This window comes from Erithacus rubecula (assembly GCF_903797595.1).
Source record: "Erithacus rubecula genome assembly, chromosome: 19".
NCBI classification, from domain to species: domain Eukaryota; kingdom Metazoa; phylum Chordata; class Aves; order Passeriformes; family Muscicapidae; genus Erithacus; species Erithacus rubecula.
This window is the reverse complement of record NC_136671.1, coordinates 2997040-3018926: the sequence shown is the minus strand read 5'-3', so window position 1 is coordinate 3018926 and position 21887 is coordinate 2997040. Positions and strand designations below refer to the sequence as shown.

Here is a 21887-nt window from a genome sequence, read left to right as displayed (position 1 = left end):
CCTCAGTTCCCACAGTATGCTGCTCCTCTCCTTGGCATCTTCCTCCCCTGGTTTTCTCCAAATGATGTTCCCTCTTTTGTTATGGTGGAACTCATTTCAGAGAGGCTTTGTGGGCCAGGCAAAGGAGCTTTATTCTGACACAGGATTTTGCAGACTGATCTTGCTTTCACTGATTCTGTGTTCTGTTCTCTTACCACCCTTCCTCTGGTGGCAGTTCCTGTAAGAGTCACCTTCTGAGAGTTAGTACAGCTCTGTTATTTATCTCAACTATGAGATGTTCTCTGCAGCTGTTTCTGCTCTTTTAACCACTTGATGACTTTTTATTGGCACTCAGGGTTCAGACAAGTGTGTAGGTGGATGTACGTTGTGTTCTCTCTTTTTTTAAATGTTGGGTCACAAGATTTTTGTGTAGTTTCATTCCCTCAAGCTTGCCCTTTTTCACTTTGCTTCAGCAACCCAGGATGAAAGTCCAAGTTAATTCCTGACCAGATAAAAGAGGAAGATCTAAAAGGAAAGGTCCAGGTTTCTCCTAGCAGGTGTAGCCAAATTGATGAGATAAGTGCTAGCAACTACATAGAGAATAAGTCAATGAAGGGAGGAAGTGATGAGTTGGGATCTTGAATTTGGTATCTTGCACCTGTCTGGACATCTTGCTATGCTCAGGAGGCTGCAGGAAACCTAGGTAGTGGCCCTTAGACTATAGTTGATAGTGAACAGGAATTGCAGCCTCTGCTCCTGAAAGGAGCTGAGAGTAATCAGTGGCTTGTACTGAACCCCTGTGCAGGATAAGACAGTGGTGGTGGCTGACTTTGGTCTGTCTCGGCTGATTGTGGAGGAGAGGAAGAAGCCCACTCTGGAGAAGCCATCTGCCAAGAAACGAACGCTGCGCAAGAGCGACAGGAAGAAGCGCTACACAGTGGTGGGGAACCCCTACTGGATGGCCCCAGAGATGCTGAATGGTAAGGGTCCAGGGGCAGGGAGCAGGCAAGGTACAGAGAGGACAGGATTACTCAAAGTTTCTGTGCCCTAGTAACAACCAAACCTCTGTGGTTTTAGACCTGCTAATGTGGAAGCTTTTTTATACACACAGAGGCCGTAGCTGCAGTCCTGCAGTGCCTGACCTGGTAAACCTCTGTGCCAGCCCAGGTAATGCTTCTGGCTTGACAGGATTCTTCAGGAGGGCAACAGAAGTAAACTTGCTACACTCCAAATAAAAGGGAAGACAAAAGAGGCCTGAGATAAAACTGAACCCAAGGTCAAGTTTTGTTACAGCTTCATGCTTTGGAACTGCCTCTTGAAACAGCGAATCATTACACTCTGGGATGAGGTTTAGGTGTGCTGTTGCATAGATCTAGGGAGAGGCTATCTGCTGGAGCCTCAGGATTCAGGTGTGGGGATTGTCTAAGTGCAGGGAAATCTTGAGTTCTGACATGCAGCCCTCAGTTGCATTAAGGTTGAGCTGTGACCCTTAGAGGAAAAGCTGCCCCTGCAGGAGTTGAGGTCAAATACAATGAATACAATTTCCTGTTAACAAGCAGGTCTCTCTGGCCATGCTGGGCAGTTTGGGATATCAGCACTGACCAGCACAGTCTGCTGGGGCAGGGAGGACTGGGCTCCTCTCCCACAGCTTTCCTGTGTGCTGTTCTGTTTGCCTTTCCTGAAGGCCTCCAGCCCTAAAGAAGTCTGAGGCTGCTTCTCAGAGTTTGTCTGAGACCTGGCATTTGTCAATAGAACAGCAAAAGCATAGTCTGACATCACCTCTGAAAGCAAGGCTGTTTACCAGCTACTGGCTTGGGTGTGTCTGTAAGCAGAGCATGGCATGCTGCAGCCCGCCAGCTTTCCCAGGATCAAAGTGCTGCCGGTGTGTAATTTATTATCTCTGCAGCCACTGCAGCAGGGCCTCGCTGGCTGCTGGGGAAGCTGAGCACTGGCTCCATGCACTGTGGAAATGCACAAGAACAGCAATCAAGTGAAAATGGGCAGAAGCTTTCCATAGTCATCCTTAGCATTTGTTCAGACCTGATACAGTGTTGTCCTGTAAGTCCCCAGTACAAGAGAGAAGCAGGTTTAAAATCTGTTATGGCAGTGTAATGCAGCTGGTATATAGAGATCATGGGGTGACTGACCCTGCTGAGGTTTAAGCCTTGCTTTGTATCCTGTGTAAGGACTCTCCAGGGAACAGTCTTAGTTAAGCTTTGTACTGGCAGTTCCTGAAATATCTGGATGGGTAACTCTCTTTCCAGAGCTGAATGTCTCATGTTTCCTACAGGACAGAGCTATGATGAGATGGTGGACATTTTTTCATTTGGGATTGTTCTCTGCGAGGTAAGGACACTACATAACATCTTTCATGGACAATCTCTGTGCACACATGGTATCACCCAGATCTCTGCATCTCAGTGTGCAGCCTGTGAACTAACAGCACATTATTAGTGGATTAGACTGGGAGAAAAAGCTTACCCTGCCTCTGTTCCCTCAAGGAAGATAACTGTCTTGTAGCTTTCTGGTCCCAGTTTCTTCCTGGACTGAGAGAAGCTGAAAAAAAGTAATCAAATTCTGACTGAGCCTGGTATCCATTTGAAAGTAGATGTATTCCCTAGAACTGCAATGCTTTTTTCTTTTTCTGCCTCATTAAAAGAATAATCAGCTGCATAATCTCAGCAAATTCAGGGCCTCCACTGGGGATGGCACTTCACTTCAAAGAAGTGGAAACAAAAACCTCTTTGCAGATCGATTAATGAAGCTTGCACCCTGAAGTCTGTTGGCTTAGTTTATTTCTGAGCCAATGCAGAGTAGGACTGTTATGTCAGGCTTTTCTATCTGCAGAAAAAAAACCCAGCACTTGAAAGCTGCAAGGTATTTTCAGTTTAAAAGGTGTGTATGACAGTGGAAATACAGATGAAAGGCAGGGTTTTATGTGTAAAAACAGCAGTTTCAGCAACACCAGGGGATGCCAGCACAGTTTCATTTTCAGTGTTTAGATGAAGGGGACAAAGAAAATGTCTGGGCACAAATCTTTGTGGCCTCATATGGAGCTCTGTTTACACTGAGCTCTCCTCTCAGACAATATTGTGGTTGTGAGTGATAGATTTAGGAACTTGAAAAATCTGTATATGGGATTAAAACAATTTTTTCATCTAGAAAAAAAGACAAATAAAAGGGTGATAGCATATGAGCATTCTCCTTGTCACCTAAACAATGATGGTAAAAAAAAAAATAAAAATTAAACACTCAAACAGATAAGGAAATAAGTCTTCCAAAATACATAATGAGCATTTCTGTCTAGTTACAGGATGTGGCTGTTGTGCTGAATTACTGGTATAGAAAAGCCTGTGTGGTTATAAATAACACCCCTTCTATGATACCTGATGAGGCTTTAAACCTAATACTCTGTCCATGTGAAAGTTTGTAGTGACCTTGTGAGTCCAGATCACCCCCCAGCTCTCTGCTGTGGGTTCCTTCCCTCCTACACTTGTGCAGGAGGTGCTGAGCACTGGGGCAGTGCTGGGGCAGGGCTTCCCTGCCCACCAGCTCTTCACTGGCTCTCCTTTACCTGTAGCTTCCTGGGTGCCAGTTATGGTTGTTCTTGTCTGTCCCTTAGCCCTCTGGCTGTGGTGGGGGTTGAACCTGTCACTGGCAGAACAAGTCAGAGTTAGAGATGCTTTTGGCTTCCCAGCATTGTTTAGGACTGGCTCTGTGCTGAGGGGCTTTGCAGATGGGATGGGATGTTGATGCAGGTTGCCTTGATTACCTGCAATCAGGAGGGGCTGTATCATCCCCAGCTGCAAGAGACTGTGGAGCTCCCTGAGAGGGGCACATCATGCTGTGTCTTCTGGCAGAGAGACCCTGGGCAGAAGGAGAAGGCATCTGGGACTCATCCACAGCCCTGGACTTGAAAAAGTTTCCAGTGAAGTTTGTCTGTACATAGTGCCATGAGCCAGTGGCTTCATTGGAAAGGAAGAACAATGTTTCTATTGTTTCCTTTCCACCATAATACTTTGAAGGAGCCCCTGCCTGATGCAGAAGTTCTCTGTTTGTTAACACTCTGGAACTGTTGAAGTATTAAGTGTTCTCTCATTTTTCCCTAGATCATAGGCCAGGTTTATGCTGACCCAGACTGTCTCCCACGCACACTGGATTTTGGCCTTAATGTCAAACTGTTCTGGGAGAAGTTTGTGCCTGCTGATTGTCCTCCAGCCTTTTTCCCTCTGGCTGCTATTTGCTGCAGACTGGAACCAGAGAGCAGGTAGGTTTGGGGTCTGGAGGACTCCTCTTTGGAAGTCTGCTGGATGTGTTTGTATTCCCATAGTGGAAGGACTGCTCTGCACAGAGGGCAGCTCCAGCCTTCTATGGGAATGCTCAAAGGCTTCCATGAGTGAGAGACTTCAGATTCAACAGTCTGGGAGAGAGACTGCTGTATGTATGGTGGAGATGTCTGAAACAATTCCAGGACAGAGAGAGTAAAGGAGGAATGATTGTTCAGGATTTCTCAGGTACAAAGAGTAGGGGCTGACTTTGACAGTAAGGTAAGTACTTCATTTGATTTCAGTTATGAAACCTGTAGCTTCAGAACAGTGTTTCTGCCAAGTAGGTTCCAAAGAGCCAGACCTCCCTGGTCACTCACTGGCTATAAAAATGGGTAGCCCAGAGAGATGAGGGCTTTGCAGTCTTGGAAGCTGAATGGGGAGGAAATCATGGCCCTGTTTACCCCTCTGTACATGGTACAGGGACCTGGATGGACAACTAACTCAGCCGTTCCACATGCTGTTCTGCTTCTTTCTACTCATGTTTCTCACTGCTGCTTCCAGGCCCCCTTTTTCCAAGCTGGAAGATTCCTTTGAAGCTCTCTCTCTGTACCTGGGAGAACTTGCCATCCCCCTTCCATCTGAGCTGGAGGAGCTGGACCACAATGTGAGTGTGCAGTACGGACTGAACCGTGACAAGCTACCTGAAAACACTACCTAGTCTGCTCGTGCTGCTTCCTGCATCACTTCCATTGGAGCTGGGATGAGCATCAGGGAGGGAGATGCACTTCAGCCACTTCCAGGGCATTAACAGGGCACCACACTGTGCATCTGCTGCACTGCCTCTCTCTCCCCACCCAGCTTCCCTCCTCTTGGATATCCTGATTCACTGTGGATTTCTGGCATGTTTCAGAAGCAAAAAAGGACTGTTTCCTGCCAGCTGCACCTAGGAAAGCCTCTGAACACTATTTTTCTGGCTTGAGAAGTATTTCTCTGGCCTTTTCAGGCTTCTTTACTGTGGTGCCTTAGAACTTGGCTGCAAGCTGTGAAGCCACCCTGGCCTGTCTGCCAGGGAGGGAATTGCTATAGGAGATTCTCCTGGGTAAGGACCAGCACTTCTGGAACAGCTTCTCCCACTGACTGCCTGCCCAGAAAGCTGGGGAAATTGGACATCCAGCAACGTGTCCCACCAGGACAGCACATGTATGTATTTGCATGTGTTTCCCAGAACAACCCACTGAGATTTTGGCCTCTGACACACATTAGAGGAAGGAGTAAAAAGCCCCAGGAATTGGGCAGCTCTCCTGAAATACCTTGTCTCTGGGGAAGGACGTATGAATTGTTGTTTTGGTTTTGTGGGCTTTTATTCCTTCTGTGTCTCTGAATACCTCCAAAAGCCTGCCTAGAAACACTAAGACTGAGCTCTGCCCCTCCTGATGGCAAATGAGGCAGGTGGCAAATGAGCCACTGGAGCATTTTCAGCCCCTGAGCCTGCAGTGAGTTTGCCTGCCTGAAACCTTAACCTAGGTGAAAGTATTTGAACCTGAATGTGTAGTTCTGCACTAGGCACTGGGTGTGGACATTCCTGAGTGCTTCACCTCTTGGCCTGTGGATGTGAGGTGACAGAAATGGTGGCAGAAGGTGCTTATCAGAAAGCCAAAGGTTTGAAGTGGCTCAGACCTTAGGCATGGACAATGGTAAAAGTGGACTTGCCCATGGTTAGTTAAAGGATGGACTTGTCATTAATAGAAAAGTGCTGGAGAATATCCCATCCTTCCTGGAGTGGCACCTGGAGAACTAGTAATTCAGTTGCCACTACCTCATCCTTTCCTACAGACTGTGCAAGTTCTTCCCTTTGAAGGTCCTTCTTGCAGCTGCTGCTGCAGCACCTGAGCTGATTCTCCAAACAGAAATTTTCCTCAGGGTCATTCCCTGCTCTGGTGTGAGGGGGGAAAAAGGGCTTGCAGTCATTGGGAGGTGGGTAGGGTTGTATTTTCTTTCACTACTTCTCTTCCTCCCTTGGTGGAAGAAGGAAGGAAGCAAGCTACTGCTGCAGTAGCTCACATGGTTGGCAGAACTGAACAAAAACCTGGCTCAAGTTCTGCTCCTAAGTCTCACAAACATCGTGGTTTAACTGGATTTTTAGTGTGCTCCTTTTCCCCTCCTCCTCCCTTCAGCATTGAATAGTGGGGAATGGGTGTTAGTCTTTGCTGTTACTTTGGTTTCCTCCCTCCTACCCATGAGTTTAAAGTATTATGTAAAATAACATGGGACCAGCCATCACCTGACATCAGGTATGTAAGGGGGGTGTTTTTAGTCTCTGTAGTGGTGTTTTAGAAACACAGGGGACTCCCTGTGCTGTGAACCAGGCAGGAGCCTCTCTAAACTGGGTCCAGGGGACCCAGGATTGTTAATAGGATTTGCCCTTTCATTCCTCCTCCCAGGCTGGTTTGTGAGGCGACCCCTGAAAGGAGTGTCCTGGGTGATGTGTGGGTGGGGTTTATGAACTGTGATTTGCACAGCTCCACGTTCTAACTAAATTAAAAAGCAGTAACTGTATGCTGAGAACAAGATTTTTTGTGGTCTCTGTGTTAAATAAAGCCGGAAGCTGCAACTTTCTCAGGTTTCTATTGTAGTCACAAAATGGCAACATCAAAACTGCCCAGATGAGGTAGCATCTAGAACACCCTGTTTTGAGTCAGTGGCCTCTGCCACATTCACAGAACTGCAGAATCACAGTGCAGTGCTCTGTAGGAATATTTACCTGGAGTGAGGGTAAGGGAAGAAGTTCTGTTCATTCCTTGGTTGGTTTTTAAGGGTGGACAGGAGTCAGCAGATCATGGAGCCTCTCTCCATTTTCCTTTTCTAATCCAGGGGTAAAATACAGCCTGTTCTTGGAAACATCTTATCCTGAAATATGTCGTTTGGGGGACATTTGTTAAGACAATGACTGAACAAAAATGCTGGCTCTGTTAGTACCTCCTGTAACCTGCTGTGCTCTGTCTCCACTGTACTTCTCAAGGGATGGAGCTTCTGTTGAGCAGCACCAAAGCAGAGCTGAGTTAGGTCAGTGCAGGAAGGGGCTGTAATCAAGAATGTGTTCCTGTAGGCCAGCCTGCCGAGTCACCCACAGCTCACACCCCCACAGCTGCTTTTCAGGAGCTGTCCCAGTCCCAGAGCAGCTGCTGGCAGCAGGCAGACAAACTCCATGCCCCTTTCAGTGCTGGGGAGTGCAGGCACTGCTTGTAGGGATTTACCTTTGGGCCCAGCAAACTCGAGTGGCATCTACCCTTCTCCTCAATTCAAAGTGAAACAAGGCAAAGGATGCTGCTCTGGCAGGAGGAATGCACAGATGAGCCACAGTCCACACAGGTCTACAGAGCATTCTTCTTTTAAGCTTTAATACAAGGTAGCACAGTCTGCACCTTCTCATAATGAGGTATTTAAAACATTTTACAAAGAAATGGTATTCAAAGGCATTTAAAAATAAAATATTTCCCTTTTCTGAATCAAACGTTAACACTAAAACCCCTGCTGCCAAGTGCTGCTCCCTGTTAGACCCACAGCTATAAAGCAGATGGCTGGAAAACTTACTTGAATGGCTTGAATCCCCTGAAGCAGGGACAGATGTTTCCCTGAACTGGCCTTGCCTTGGTGCCATTAGGGAGACACTGCAGCAATCCTTCCTTCCAAACCCCCTGAAATGCTAATAAAAGTTGTTACAAAACCTCTCTAATAGGGCCAGGCTCTATAAGTAAGTAGTCTTGCTGCACAAGCTGAGTGTGTGACAGAGGCTGGGCCAGGAGCCCCAGCAGAACTTCAGTATCTTACAAAACAGCTGCCCTGTTTGGTCCTTAGAGCCAGAACTGCTGCAGTGTGATCAGGGTGACCTCCACAGCTTGGCCACTCTGTCCAGCACTGGCTCTGTAGGAAGCCAAGGGAGTTCAAAAGAGGATGTTATCTATCCTCAGTGTTCAACCTGCTGTAAGTAACTGAAGGGCAGATTGTTTTCTTCACCCCACAACTATCTACCACGTGCCCTTGCTTTCCTGATCTAAATGAGCAGGAGGCACAGACAGACCCCCTGGACACCTACAACTGTGGCTGTGCGTGTAGCACCACAGGGGAATGGAGAAGTGGCCTCAGCCCTGGAAGACCTGGATTTGTCAAGAGCTTGAGGAGAGCACTGGGGCTAAATATACTGCTTCTGGCCAAAGACATCCCTCAAATAAGCTCTTCCTTGGGAAAAAACCTGATCCGGTAGCAGGATTCTGGCAAGTGCTTCCAACTCTCAGCCACTAAAGCAAAAAGGCAGGAACTATAATCAGAGTGTAATTATCTAGCTAAATCTGACATGAAGCTCCCCTCAGTCCCTGCAGTACTGTTCTCTCCTGAGGTTCCAGGCTGAAACTGAAGTAACAGTGCACACCATTAAATAGGAAAAGAACAGAAAAAGAGGAAGCCACAACCTTACTCCGGGCTATGGGACCTGTGGCCAGGTGTAGCCTGGCCCATCATCCCCCCCAGCTCCTTGGGACACCATGGAGATAGGTGGGAGGAAGCAGCAGGGTCCACCACACCAGTCCCCAGCTGGCCATGCACTGAACAGTGCCCCTCAAACAGATGATGAGTAGCCCATTGTTCTGTTCCTCTGCATCACCTTCATCCGGCGTTCATCAAAAAGAAAACAAAATAGAAATGAACACACGCAACCCCTGCACTCACAGTGGGCAGCTGGAGGCTTTGCTCAGCCTGTAGCGATCCTGCCCGAGCTGCTCAGGCCCCGGGAGTCCCCGCCTGCCCCATGAGGGGGCCGCCCCCGTCCCGCCTCTCCTCCAGGGGGGTCTGGCTGGTGTGCACCACGATGGTGTTCTCATCCACCAGCTCGCACGCGGGGTTGCTGAACGCCGACAGGGGCAGCGTGATGCGCTGCATTTCACGCTCATAGACCTTCTGCTCGTGCTTCTCCTTCAGGTCTTTCCCCCTGCATCACAGCAAAAACAAAACATACACGTGGGGTTGGTGCTGCTGCTTGGGGGGAGAGTCTCAGTAAAGCTGATATAGTAGAGAAGAAGGGACTCTGCTCTTTAAGATAAACGAGTTTTCAGCTGCATTCAAAGGGCCAGAAATATTCCCTACTGTAAGCAGAGGACCACAGCTGATCATCTTTAGAAGTCTGTCCCTCCCACAAACTAGCCTATTAACTGACATTGCTGCTGATAAATGACTGTAAAGCCAGGCCCCTCCTTCAAACCACAGAGCTGCCATATGTTTCCTTATCCTTTACAGTCCCACAGCACTGCCTGGTACAGGCCCAGGGGAGAAGTGAGACAGTGCAGAGGCCACTGCTGTGGAAAACAGCTTCTGTAACCTGCTTCATCTGAAATAAATACTGGAGGTGGTGACAGCTTCTGCCTTCTGCAGCAAATCAAGCTGTCCAGAAAGTATTAAAGCTGACTTTAGAGCTGGCCCTGCCTTCTGTGCCTTCTGCTACTGCAGCTGTAACAGCTTAATGCCACAATCAGCTCCCCAAACCTACCTCAGTCTACAGCCTGTTGCTAAGGGAAGGAACACCTCTGTAATTTGTGCTGCGGAAGAACTGCCTTGCTTTAAAAATGGATTTGGCATTAATAGCATGTTGTCTCCGGAAGAGCTATGTATACCAAAAACTACTGAACTCATTAAAGGTTTCTCACCACACCTACTACCCAAACCTGCCAGTTTGCACATGCAATTTTGAGATTAAGGCAAGGAGGGAGACAGTAAACCTGCACTACAGCCCTGCTGTGAGCTCTCTGTGACTGGAAAAGCAAAGCTGCATTTGGACAAAGCCAATATTGGTCTATTGCTTCCTCCCACTGAGGATAGGAGAGAGGTGGGACAGGCACCACTCCCTCCTCCTGAGGCTCGTGATCTCAAGCAGGCAGAGCTGCTGGGGTTTCCTGTCAGCATTTTGGCTGCTTTTCAAAGCTGCCTACAAGTGTGCAGCAGTGGCTGCCATTCCTGCCAGCACACAAGACAGCATTCTCTGAAGTGACACCTCAAATCAGATTCCTCGACAAGCAGTGCTCTGTGTTTTGCCCCTTATGTAACACTCCTCCCTCTGCTTTTTTTCTGTCAGCATTTATTATAAACACTTACATAAGGACATGTCCCAGCTTGGGAAAGGGCTCCTTCTGCTTGGTTGTGTCAGACTGCAGTCAAACAGCCAAAACACAGAACAAACCCTCCCAGAGGAGGGAGCCTGGGCTTTTGCTTGCTGCAGCGACAATCACTACTATTTGTTAATCCTGCCCTCTCTTACCACTAAGCAGCTTTCTACTGCCACTACCCTCAAACATTGCTGAGCTACAGAAACATTTCTGTCCAATACACTGAAGTGGCTGCAAGAAGAGTAACTGAAGTCCAAATCAAAACTGACCTTAAAATATAGAGGAGCTTTGTTAAAATGAACTTTGACCAAAAAAAAAAAAGTGCTACCTGGTAGTAAGCTTCATAGGACACAATACATGAGTAACAAAAAAAAAAGATTGCCAATTGGTTTTCTTCTAGAGATAGACTAGACAACAGGTGGCCTGCTTGAAGGATTTTTCTTTTTCTGATCAAAATAAACTTCCTGTGAGGGCACCTGGGATCTGCTCTTTCCAGTTCCAACAAAATCCTCTCCCCTGGACACATCTGAAAAAGCCACATCAAGGTGCACATGCACACACAAAAACCCAAACATTAAAAAGGGCAATTTGAAACTTTAAATGAGATAGAACATCACAATAATGGGGGAAATGGAGAACAGAATTAACTGAATTAACTCTTCAGTAGTTCTTTCATCAGTGTGACAAGTAAACTTGCTCAATGTGCCATAACCAAACATATGCTTCTGTTCCATTTCCTTGGGATTTGGTTGGATTTGCAGTTGCTCAGACATTTCTGGTCCATATACACCAGCTTTTGAACAAAGAACAGCCACTCACCTCTTATAGATGTATCCCAGGACAATTCCAGCCCCAATGGCAATGATTATCACCATCATGATCAGCCCCAGCACATAACCTTTGAAAAGAGGGGAAAAAAAAAAAGAAGAATCAAAATTAGAGGCAGCAGATCCAGCTATAAGGTTGCTTTCAGAGCCTCAAAACAGGTCTGTCCTGCCAGAATTGCAGGAATGGATCCATCCCGTGACCCTGGGTTTGTACCTAGTGTCCCTAAGTCCTTCTTTTCTTTGGAGTTCATCTGCACTCTCTGACTGATGCCAATGACGGGCTGCACTGCGGCTGCCTCGCTCCGGGAGGGCAAGGTATCAGCTGGTTCAAACACCTGCTCATCCTCCTGGGAAGCACCAACTTCTGCTGTAGGGACTGGGGCTGTGGTAGCTGTAGTATCTGTAGTATCTGTTGAGAGGGGGAAAAAAATGTATACAACATACCAAGCACTTCCAAGTACTTCAAAACAACGCATGCCTTGAGAGTGGGACAGCTCTAGACTGGTATCACTGAACTGCCTTCAAAACACACTGAAAAACATTTGTTCCCCCTTAAGCTGTTGCCAGAAGTCCTACCAAAGTAGACTAGAAATGCACTCTTCCCCCCACTTTCCTTTGACATGAACCTATTTAACCAAGAGTCCAAGGCACCACCACAGATGAGAGAAGTCTGACAGCAGAATGAAACCCAGGTTCAGGGCATGAGTCCAGAGGATGCACAATGACTTCATTTAGTGTACAGATCGATATACAGGCTGCAGCTTCAATCATGCTGAACAGACATGATCAAGATTATGAGAATCTCCATTCCAAATCTCCCAGGAGCCTATTTATCTCTCTTCTGCCTCAATCTTCCTGACACAGGGAAGTTTGACAGGAGACTCCAGCTGGTGTGAAAACAACCTGGGGATCTTTTTCCCTGGCTCTCTTTGCAGTGGTGTACCAAACTCTGATAGTCTGGAACACCACAGGACAGGCAGAGCAGCCCTCAAGCAGCACAGCATTGACAGAGGACAAGTTCCTCCTCAGCCAAGGCCCAGAAAAGGCACCCAAGGTTCCTTCCCAGCCCTGTTTTTTATCATTGCTGTTTTTCATCAATAGGATTGAAAGATTTTCAAGGTAGTTTCTTCCTTCATGACATAGTTTAAATGGAAGCTGTAGCACTGAAAAAGCTGTGACAATGTAAAATAGGTATCTATTACCTGTTCTACACAACCCCCCTTCCTTTTTGGAAATGCTATTCACAGTATGCATCCATGCCTGAAAACTCACTCCACCTGCATCTTCCCCCACAGCAGGCAATAACTCCATGTGGATTTTCTATCTGCAGCCATTTTGATTCTTCAGTAGAATGTGAAATGGAAGTACAGAAGGGAGCCAGAAACAGGAAATCAGGGGTCCTGCATACTTAATTTCACGTAGGGTAAGCCAGGGCAACTGAACTAAAGTGAACTGTTGGACCATGAAAAGGTGCCCACTCTGAGCTGCAAAAATATGAAACCCATTAAACATACAAATGGCTGAAAGGTCAGGTAACTCTCCTGATCCTAAAGAATGCAAGAATGTTTTGAGTAAGGATCTTGGCAGCAGAAATTGTTTTTTCTTCATCTTTAGGGAAGCACAGGCAAAAAAAGAGCAAAGTGAAAAAAAGAGGAGGGTGTATGTGCGTGGGAAAAGTATTTACATGCAAGGATAGCAGTCTCAAGGGACAGTGGTATGAGTACATCTTGCAGGGCTCAGAAAGTAGTAAACAGTTCAAAAAACCCCAAGTGGTTACTCTGGTGTCAGTCAATACTGACATCTCCTCTCCCTGAAACAGGCTTCAGCTAGAATTCTTTTGGCAAACTGTTTCTCACTGCAACTATCCATGAGGAATCCAGTGTTTCCATTTCTTACTGTCCTCCCTTCTATTTCTCATTTTTTCCACATTCATCCTCTGCACCCCGTACTCAAATTCCTGCTGGCAATCCTTTTAACAGCAGGAGGCTTCTTTAGTCAGCCGTAACGTCCCACAGCAAGAGTGTACCCACACCTCAGCAGTTCCTGTATGCCCAGAGCTCAGCCTTTTGCTAGAGAGCGCTATAGTGATAAGTGGATTATGGGGGAGCGGGGGGTTTTCACAGGCCTTTTCTGGTACTAATGGAAAAGCTCTAGGGGCGGAGCAGGGCATAGCTGGGAGGCAGATGTGCACACACAGGCGGGGGCTGGAAGGGAGCCCTGGGTACGCGGTGTTTCCGCAGAAGGTGCCGGCGTAGCCCGGGCTTGTTTGTGCACAGGGGGGACCCCACCCTGGTGACAATCGCAGCCCCCCGCGGTACGAGGCAGGCCAGGGAGGGCAGGGAGAGAGGAGGGCCGGCGGCGGCCGCTCTTACCTGAGCAGTAGGCGATGTCGCAGGATCGCCTCTCGGGGATCCCGGTAGTGCCTTGGATGTAGCACCAGGGCGCGGCGTCGCCGTCCGGGTTCCTGCAGCTGTTGTGGTCCTCATCGACTGCCAGAGAGCAGCGGGCCGTCAGCGCGGCCGCGGCACCCTCCGCTCCCCCGAGAGCCCCCCGCTGCCCCGGGCCCGGACCCACCTGCGGGGAGCGCGGCGCCGGGGCCGCTCCGCACCGTCAGCCAGTTGAGGCACGGGGCGCCGCCGGAGGCCACTTGCCGGCTGCCGCGGTAGGACTCGCCGTTGCCGCGGAGGCACTCTGCGGAGAGAGGAGCTGAGCCTTGCGGGCGGCCCGGGCAGCCCCCGCCGCTCCGGGCCGCTCCCCAGCACGGCCCCCGCCTTCCCCACGGGGGTGTCTCCCCTCCCGAGACCGGCCTTTGTCCCCCACAAAGCCGGGCCGGCACTCACCCTCGGCGCCGCGGGCGGCCCCCAGCAGTAGCGAGCCCAGCAGCAGCAGCAGCAGCACAGCGCGCAGCATCCTCGGCGCGGAGGGCGAGGAGCCGCCGCCAGCCCGGCCGCGCAGCTCGGCTCCGCTCGGCGCCGCGGCGAGACCTGCCCGGCGCTCCCCTCCCCGGTAAACAAGCGCCGGGCTGCGCTTCCCCCCCCGCCCGCCGCCGCCGCCGGGTCCTAACGCTGCCGCTGCCGCCGCCCGCCCCCAGCAGGGGAAGGGGCGGCTGCTGCGGGGCAGGGCTCGGGCCGCCGGGAGCCTGCTGTGCACAGGGTCCCGAGCACGGACCGAGCACGGCGCTGGCTGCTCGGCGCCGCGGGGATCTTTGGCTCGAGAGGAACTCCGCGTCCCTGGGCTTGGCTCCTACAGTCGCAGAAAAAGTCTGAGATCAGAAGAGGAGACTCTCCACACGGAACTACGCTTGAACGCTGTCTGTGGCAGGAAAAGTGTTTATCTTCAGAGACCTAAAACTGCTCCCTCCCCTCGAGAATTATCATGAAGGACTAAATCCTGCTGCTCTTATTTTCCCTTTGGGTTCCTTAGCTCTAAGGAGACGTTGTGGGGGGTACACACTGCCACGGAGGCTGTGCACCTCCACCTTAAAGGGGTTTACATTCTCACCTCTGCTAATCCATTACTTTTCATTGACTCCATGTACATACTCTAAGAGCTGTGCCTGCTTATAGAAAAAAACAAGGTAAACAGCATGAAGATGGTTTAGAGTAGTTCTACTGCAGGCATCCAGCCACTGTGATAAAGCCTCTCTGCAGACATTTCACACGGCTCACTGATACTACTGTTTCTAAACCTGCCAAGAGATTCAGACAGTGCAGCGCCAGTGCCTGTACACAAGCATGTGGAGTCCTCAGCACCGTTTCTGTTTGACACCACTGAAAAACAAGCCACTGAATAGCTGGTCCTGTTTGACAATGAGCTGGCAAAGGCAGCCTGGGCCAACTGATGGGTTTGTAGCCAAAGCACAGGCCTGCAGCACAAGGTGCTATTTCTGGCTTTCCCACAGAGTTCTTCTTGACCTTGGCCAACCTGCCTGCCTCACTTCTTTGCTTTGCTTTCCCTTCCTTTCTGTTACATGAGGTACAATCAAACCTTCCTTCTTAGACTAGGAGAGGGAAGTTCCCTTCTTTTAAAGTTCTTTGAAATCACATGGAAACTGTTGAACACATAAGAAGTATTTCTATGCCAGGAAGCTGCTTCAGTGTTGGATGAATCACTTTTCAAGGCAGTGCTGGCTGGAGCAGTGGTCTTTCCCTTCCTCTCCCAGATGTTTCCATCCGGGCAGTGCTCTCTGTCAGGCTGCTGCAGGTAATTGTGTAACAAACCTGCTGAACGTTCTGATCCAACCCAATTTTTTCCTTTTTCAGCAGGTCATGAACACTTTTAGCCCTTTACAGCCAGCCTTCACCTGATGCATCCAGTCCATAACGGAGCCACAAAAACACAGATGTACCAGCATGATAGATGGGTAATGAGGAAACAGGTCGATTAAGCAGCACTACTGCCAAGTATGAAACCACAGGTCTTAGCACATATTTGTGCGATTCATGCTTTAAGAACATGATTTACCACTACAAAAAATTTAGTTTAGTAATGAATATGGCTGCAAAAAAATCAAAACAAGAAACCAAAAACCAACTGTATGTGCCAGTCTTGACTGACACCACCAGCTAAGATGCAGCTTTTGTGCCATTATGCTCATTGTCTGCACAGACACCCTGTTACTGCATTCCTGATGCTCTCCAGTTATTCTCTGTAAAGGCAAGGCTAACTGGAGTCAGCAAGAATTTTTAATAAGGGCTATTCAATCAAGCTGTCTGTTTGTAATAGTTCTTCATCACAGATTTTATGGGACAAATTCCATTCAGCAGAAACTGCAGGGCCATACATGCATCCAGAGGCACTGCCTGTCCAAAACTTTGCAGAGGGACTGCCAACCTGCACAATTAATTTCTTTTTGCACATTTCATGAGATTAACTAATGCTTCCATGCCATCTAGCACAGAAAGCACCTCCTGTACATACTGATCCCAGAACTGCAGTAATCTGTGTGGAAACAAATCTCAGACCTTGCTAGCTCTCTCTCCTACTATGTAACAACATGGATTTGCACTTCTCATTACACCCAGCCAAGATCCAGCAAACAATTTGAGTTTCTAGTCCACAGAATGACAATGGGCAATCTGGGAGAAATGCAAAAACCTTCATGTTAATGGTAAAGATCAAAGTCTTTTCCACAACTGACTTCTAAGCATAATTTTTTCTTTCATCTCTAGCTTTCTCCAGGATGAGGGAAGATTTATGCTTGGCAGTTTCACAGAGTTAAATTTAATAGGATGCCAGGTGGCAGCTGTCAGAGGCAGACTCAATTGCTCTTTCCACTGCTTGGGAATGGGTTTGCTCTTCTTGCTACACTTTGATAGATTTAACATGACATTATTTCCTAGGACTTGATCTTAAACTACCCAAACTATAAGTAAGTTAATAGCTTTGCAGCTACTTCCTCACATAGTTTACATTTAGGTGTCTGTAAGTATATACACATACACGTATCACAACACATCCCCAGGTTTTACAGGGGAATGTATACACTATTTTTAGGAATTAGGGACATTAAACATTCTCCCTAAACTCAGTGTGAGCCAGTTTCAGCTGTGAGCTGGTACCTTTCTTTATACAGGTTCCAGAATGAACAAGGTCTGCTTTTTCTCTCTCTCTCCTGTCTGTTAGATGCTCTTTCTTGTCTCTTTGTTCTACTTTTTCACCTGTGGAAAAATTCGAAGTGTTTTGAGATTAAAAAAAAAAAATTAAAAAATGGAATCTAACATACAGCACAGCACTTTGTGCCAAGGGAGGCAACCCCAGATCTATAGCTCTGGAATGACTCCACAAGAAGTCATCAAACCCATCCTCCTTCTGTGGCCACAGCCAAGTGTGGTCTTGCCACAGATCTTGCCAGGCAGAAGTTAATCTAACTGCCTATGCAAGAACTGACATGCTTTATTACTTAATCTTACTAAGTAAGACACTGAGGGAGTAAACAAAATGAATTTTCTAATCTGAGTAATCTTTCTTAGCCAAATTAACATGGATTGCTTAAAATGGAAAAAGTTGACCACTGCCCTCCCTGTAACAGGGCACACGTCATGTTCCCATTCCCCTTTCTTCTTCCTAGGTAACCAAAATAATTGTTCCAGTTTTCTCCAAAACTAATTTTTCTCAATTTTCTGCTTCTTTCATAAATGGCAATGCTTGAGAATAACAATAGTACAATTCTGAGACCTCACCATGAACAGAATATTAGAGCAGTTTGTGCTTAACCTTAAAAAGCTGCAAGCATCAAATGTTACTAAACACTATTAAGTACTTGAGTACTTGCAACTCCAACAAAAGCAGAGGGTTTATTTATTTGCTGCCTCTCTCTTGATCATGAAAACAATTATGGGTCTCACCTTTAAAAAGCCTTCTGTAAGCAATGATATAGGAGCTGGAAACCAATGTGTTTCATTTCTAACCTAGATACAACTTGAACATAATAAAAGAATATCAGTGCTGCAACAAAAGGATCAGGTACTGACTTTATGAAACTGAGCAGAGTATAACCAAAAATCAAGACAGAGGCAGTGGTACAAAGGAGTCATGTGGAGCCACAGGAGTATCTTCTGGCACTGTTGCATGGTGCTGCTGACATGCTCAAGGGGAGGCTTTCTCCTCCCCCTTCAGTCTGACAGCATGAGCTATTGCTAAGTAAATGCCAGCCACAGCCTCCAAGGACTAACAAGGAAGTCTGCAGAAGCAAAACAACCATATGCGATATTTGAACTGGTTCAGACTGGTTCAGAGTTTGCTCCACTAACTCAGAGTGCTTTCTCAGATGTGATTTTTCTGTATGGGCTGTAATAAAAGGCCAGAGGCCTCGGGAGGGCAATCTGTGTCCATTGTTTACTGGGGAGAAGCACTGCAGCTACACTTCTCCAGCATTAAGAGATTAGCACTAAATACTCTCGGCGATCAGGGACTTGAGAGATTTCACACACTGAGTCCTCTCTGACAAAATCATTTTTTTGTCCTTTTTTGTCAAGAATTGCTCAGGGCCTTTCCACTTTTCTCAGCACTTTTGAAGGGCCCAAGTGCTGACAGATATCTGTGTTCACACTGCCCACTGCAGCAGTTGTGAAGGTCCCCATGGATCATCCCTCAGCTCTTTCTCTGGCTGCAGCATTCCAACCTCGGGATCTGGATCAGATTGCTTTACCTGCTATCCAAAGGGTGGGTGTGTCTCATAGCAGGATACCATAAAACCACAGCAATATTGGTAGGAATTTGGTACAGCTGTCTAAAGATGTTTTGGTCTCCAGTTGCACTGTGGTTTTTTGTTTGTTTGTTTGTTTTGCTACAGATGCAGGCTGCTACTGACAGAAAACAGTGCACACATTTCTAAGGGTGGAGGAAGGGAAGCTATTTTGAAAGACACTGTGATCTACTCAGAGAACACAGAAGTCTGAGCCAAGAACAGGAGCCTTACTCTCAATTCTTTAACTGATCTTTGCCTGACCTTAGGCAAGCTTCTGCCTTGGTTTCCCATGTTAATATTACTTATGCCACAGAAGCAGAAATGATTGTAACTCTGCAAAGCACTTTGAAAGCTTCAGACATCCAATACCTACCTTATGAAATGGTTTTGTAGGGGAAGAAATCCTGGAGACTGATATGCATGAGAGGTTCTCAAGTTCTACATGTGTGGTGCTGACTTAGATGAAAGTACAAATAAGCATTAATGCAGGAATTTATTAAAATAGGAGAACGTGTTGTTTGGTTGTTTTATAAAGTATGAAAGTATTTTTGTAACTTTCTTGTTTCTTAAACCATAGTTGTGCCCAGCAGTACCTGGCAAAGCTAAGCAGTTTGATAACTCAATTCGTTCTTGTTAGAAAATGCCTATCTAAAAATAATTGTTTATTATTTGCACATGAGAAATGTGAAAAGGCAGCATCAAAACATCTGGAGATTTCAGTCAAAAAGAATGAAGATTTCTGGTCTGACATCTGTTCTAATTTAACCTCCTGTGAATTGGACTGGATTATTAAATATCCTTCTACCAATCTTTCACCCACCACGGAAGCCAATTTCACAGTCAAACAAAAATGAAAGCCCAAAACTCTGCTGTTTAAACTTCAATAATAATGGAATATTACCACAGTAATAGTTAGATTTCACTGTGGAAAACATGAGGTTAAAGTTGCACTTAAATATGCAAAACTCCTACTCCAAATAGCACAACCACTCATGTGACCTCTATCCCAAGCCCTCAGAAAGGCTGTAAGGTTATAAACTTGAACACATAAAAAAGCCAAACATGTATTTTCTTCTCTCTCTAGGGCTTTGGGACCAGGACTGGAGCCATCAACAAGAGCAGAAGCAGAGACTCATTTTGAACTGGGTCTCTGTAATTCACCATGTGAGCAGAGAAGCAGAGACCAAACTTTGCAGTGGAGCTACTGCTGTTTCTTCAGAAAGTGCAGGATTCAGGGACATTTACAATGCAGAGCTCACACCTCTGGATTTTATTTCTAGCTGACCTGAAAGCAGATAAAACCACTGGCACAGAGATACTGTGAAAGACTCTCTCCACAGGCTCTCTGCAGGCTGTGGGAGGAGTTGTTTATTCTGGGAAGTTGCCCTTTCTTTCCTGTGTAGAGAGGCAAATCTGTAATCTGTATTTTTCTCTGGGTCACACATCATAAGCATGCAGATTGCCTACTTCATGACTGACATAGGCACGTGGACTTTTTTACATCTATTTACAAAAGCAAAGACTGTTCTTTTAAGTATGTTTACAGAACAGGGCAAACCTTTCTTGTTATTTTGGTCTTGAGTTTGCCATTCTTTTAAAAAGTTAAGGCTTCAACTGGTAAATGAGGAGGTAAAATGCCAGGAAGAAACAAAGGCTTAATAAAGTTTCACTTAATATTTGCACTTATTTCTTCAGTATATAAAGTGTGGAGTTAAAACCACTGTGCATTTGACCAACAGCTCAGCACCTGAGGCAGGCAGGCCAGAAGCAAAACTCTATTTATATGATCTCAGTTTTATTTCACTGCCTTTCAGTGAGGACAACACCAATTTTCACAGATACTTGTTACTCCACTTATGCTAAAACAAGAAATCTCACCACACAGTACCAGACAAAGGATTTCCTAGTTGAAATAAAACCATCTTGATACACAGTGTTGCAACCTGCCTACCACACTATGAATTCTCACATAGAACTGTGAAAATGTGCAAAGGTAGAACTGTCTCTGAAAAGGGGAAGATTTTGAGGTATGAGAAATCCAGGCCATCTCTCTGTGCACTCATGGTCTCTACTCTTCACCTCCAGGAAATGAATGCATGCAGCCTGCAGAGTTTAATTCTCTTTTGGTTTATTACTATTTAAAATTCAGGTTTTGTATCCCCTTCTACAGAGGCTTCACCTTCCAACAGAACATACAAAAAAATACACACAATAGAAAAAAAAAAGATAGGTAGGTAAGTTGCTTTATACAAACAGGTCCCTAAGAACCCAAAAAGGCTAAAACAGGCTCGGTTTCAATAGAAGCAGGCCCATAAATAGGCAAGAGACTTCATTCAAGTAGGGAAAGAGTCATCCATCCTCACCTAAGATCCTTTCTTGCTCCACTGAAGACAATGGGAGGATTCCCAACAACTTCAGCAGTAGCAGGATTGGGATTCATCAGAGCCAATGGCAAACTTTTCTGCTCCTTCCCTTCCAAGGCACTGTCTCTTCCATATGGCGTGCAGCCAGGGAAAAATACCAGTTTTCCTGGCTCATCCCACACTCATGTTTCAGTTGTTCACTCTACAAGACATCTAAGAACAGCCTTTTATTTTCTCTCTTACTCTGGTATTCACACTAATTGCAGCAAACTTTCAGATTACAACATTACCAAAGAAAAATTCTGAGCCCAAGAGCAAGGCTTGGTTGATTCCTTAAGAGCCAGCAGTCAGTCTGACAACTTTGCAGAGGGCATGTAAAATTTGCCTGGAGAAGGCACCAGTTTCTAGACACAGCAGCCAAAAAGGTATTAACAAGCATGAGACTGATTTTTTATAAAATCACTTACCCAAGGTCACTATGTGACTGCAGGATGCTCAAGAGCATTTATGGCTGCATGAAGTGACTCCATGGTCCACATGGAACACAGGAGCTGGGAGGGAGCACTGGAACATCAGTGACACTCCAGTTACCTCCTTCCTTCAGCGTATCTTGGCTCAGAGCACTTCAGGTCTCCAAACCTGCAGTACAAATATGGAGGCCACCCAGGAAAAGCATCATTCACATAAACCCTGAGAGCAGATCAACAGTGCCAGGCAGTCTAAATAAATTTAAATATCACACCTTACAGGAAAAATGTAGCCAAATGTTTAACTTTGCATTACACCTGAAGTCAGTGAGGTGAAACATTTGTAAGAGTTCAGATGCACAATTGTGCAGCACAATTTAGCATGTCAATTAAATATTGGCACATTCTTACCCAAAGGTTATCATCATCTCATCTTACAGACAGGAACACGACACAGGAAGAGGCTAGAGATGACACAGGGTGTTCATTCTTGGCAAACAGGCCATCACTGCCACAGAGGCACAGCTGTGGTTTCTCAATGATGTGCCATAACCATTCCAACCATCACCACAACCCCTCACAGCCAGGGCTCCTGCTGCTGGGCTGCATCACTCTGCAGTTATGTCATAGCACTCTTTTTAAGTG

The 21887-nt window shown here is 46.7% G+C and overlaps 2 protein-coding genes across 4 annotated transcripts in view; one reads left to right on the top strand and one right to left on the bottom strand.

The window, feature by feature from the left end:
* Positions 1-8374, top strand: part of LIMK2 (LIM domain kinase 2) — a gene marked incomplete at its 3' end in the record, with an annotated part of 32220 nt that extends 23846 nt beyond the window's left edge. For 2 of the 3 annotated variants that reach the window (XM_079322229.1, XM_079322230.1), the window contains 4 exons: positions 785-959; positions 2270-2325; positions 4089-4246; positions 4809-8374. In XM_079322229.1, the coding sequence (XP_079178355.1) occupies positions 785-959; positions 2270-2325; positions 4089-4246; positions 4809-4965 (546 nt within the window). Of the gene's footprint in view, positions 1-784; positions 960-2269; positions 2326-4088; positions 4251-4808 lie in introns of those variants that run through there. The other variant, XM_079322231.1, reaches the window with a different exon arrangement.
* PIK3IP1 (phosphoinositide-3-kinase interacting protein 1) lies at positions 7620-14488 on the bottom strand. The gene is made up of 6 exons (XM_079322263.1): positions 14064-14488; positions 13798-13914; positions 13596-13712; positions 11438-11632; positions 11216-11294; positions 7620-9228 (listed from the first exon to the last, which is right to left on the bottom strand). The coding sequence occupies exons 1-6, from the start codon at positions 14131-14133 to the stop codon at positions 9021-9023; spliced, it is 786 nt and encodes a 261-aa protein (XP_079178389.1). The 5' UTR covers positions 14134-14488; the 3' UTR covers positions 7620-9020.
* Positions 14489-21887: the final 7399 nt, after the last annotated feature.

What these genes read in the sequence shown, in the direction of transcription:
- PIK3IP1 (XM_079322263.1), bottom strand. Translation starts at nt 14,133, where the DNA reads ATGCTGCGCGCTGTGCTGCTGCTGCTGCTGCTGGGCTCGCTACTGCTG. An exon ending in GGCCGCCCGCGGCGCCGAGG is followed by an intron (nt 13,915 to 14,063) that starts GTGAGTGCCGGC and finishes CTCTCTCCGCAG; the next exon opens with AGTGCCTCCGCGGCAACGGC. An exon ending in CGGCGCCGCGCTCCCCGCAG is followed by an intron (nt 13,713 to 13,797) that starts GTGGGTCCGGGC and finishes GCTCTCTGGCAG; the next exon opens with TCGATGAGGACCACAACAGC.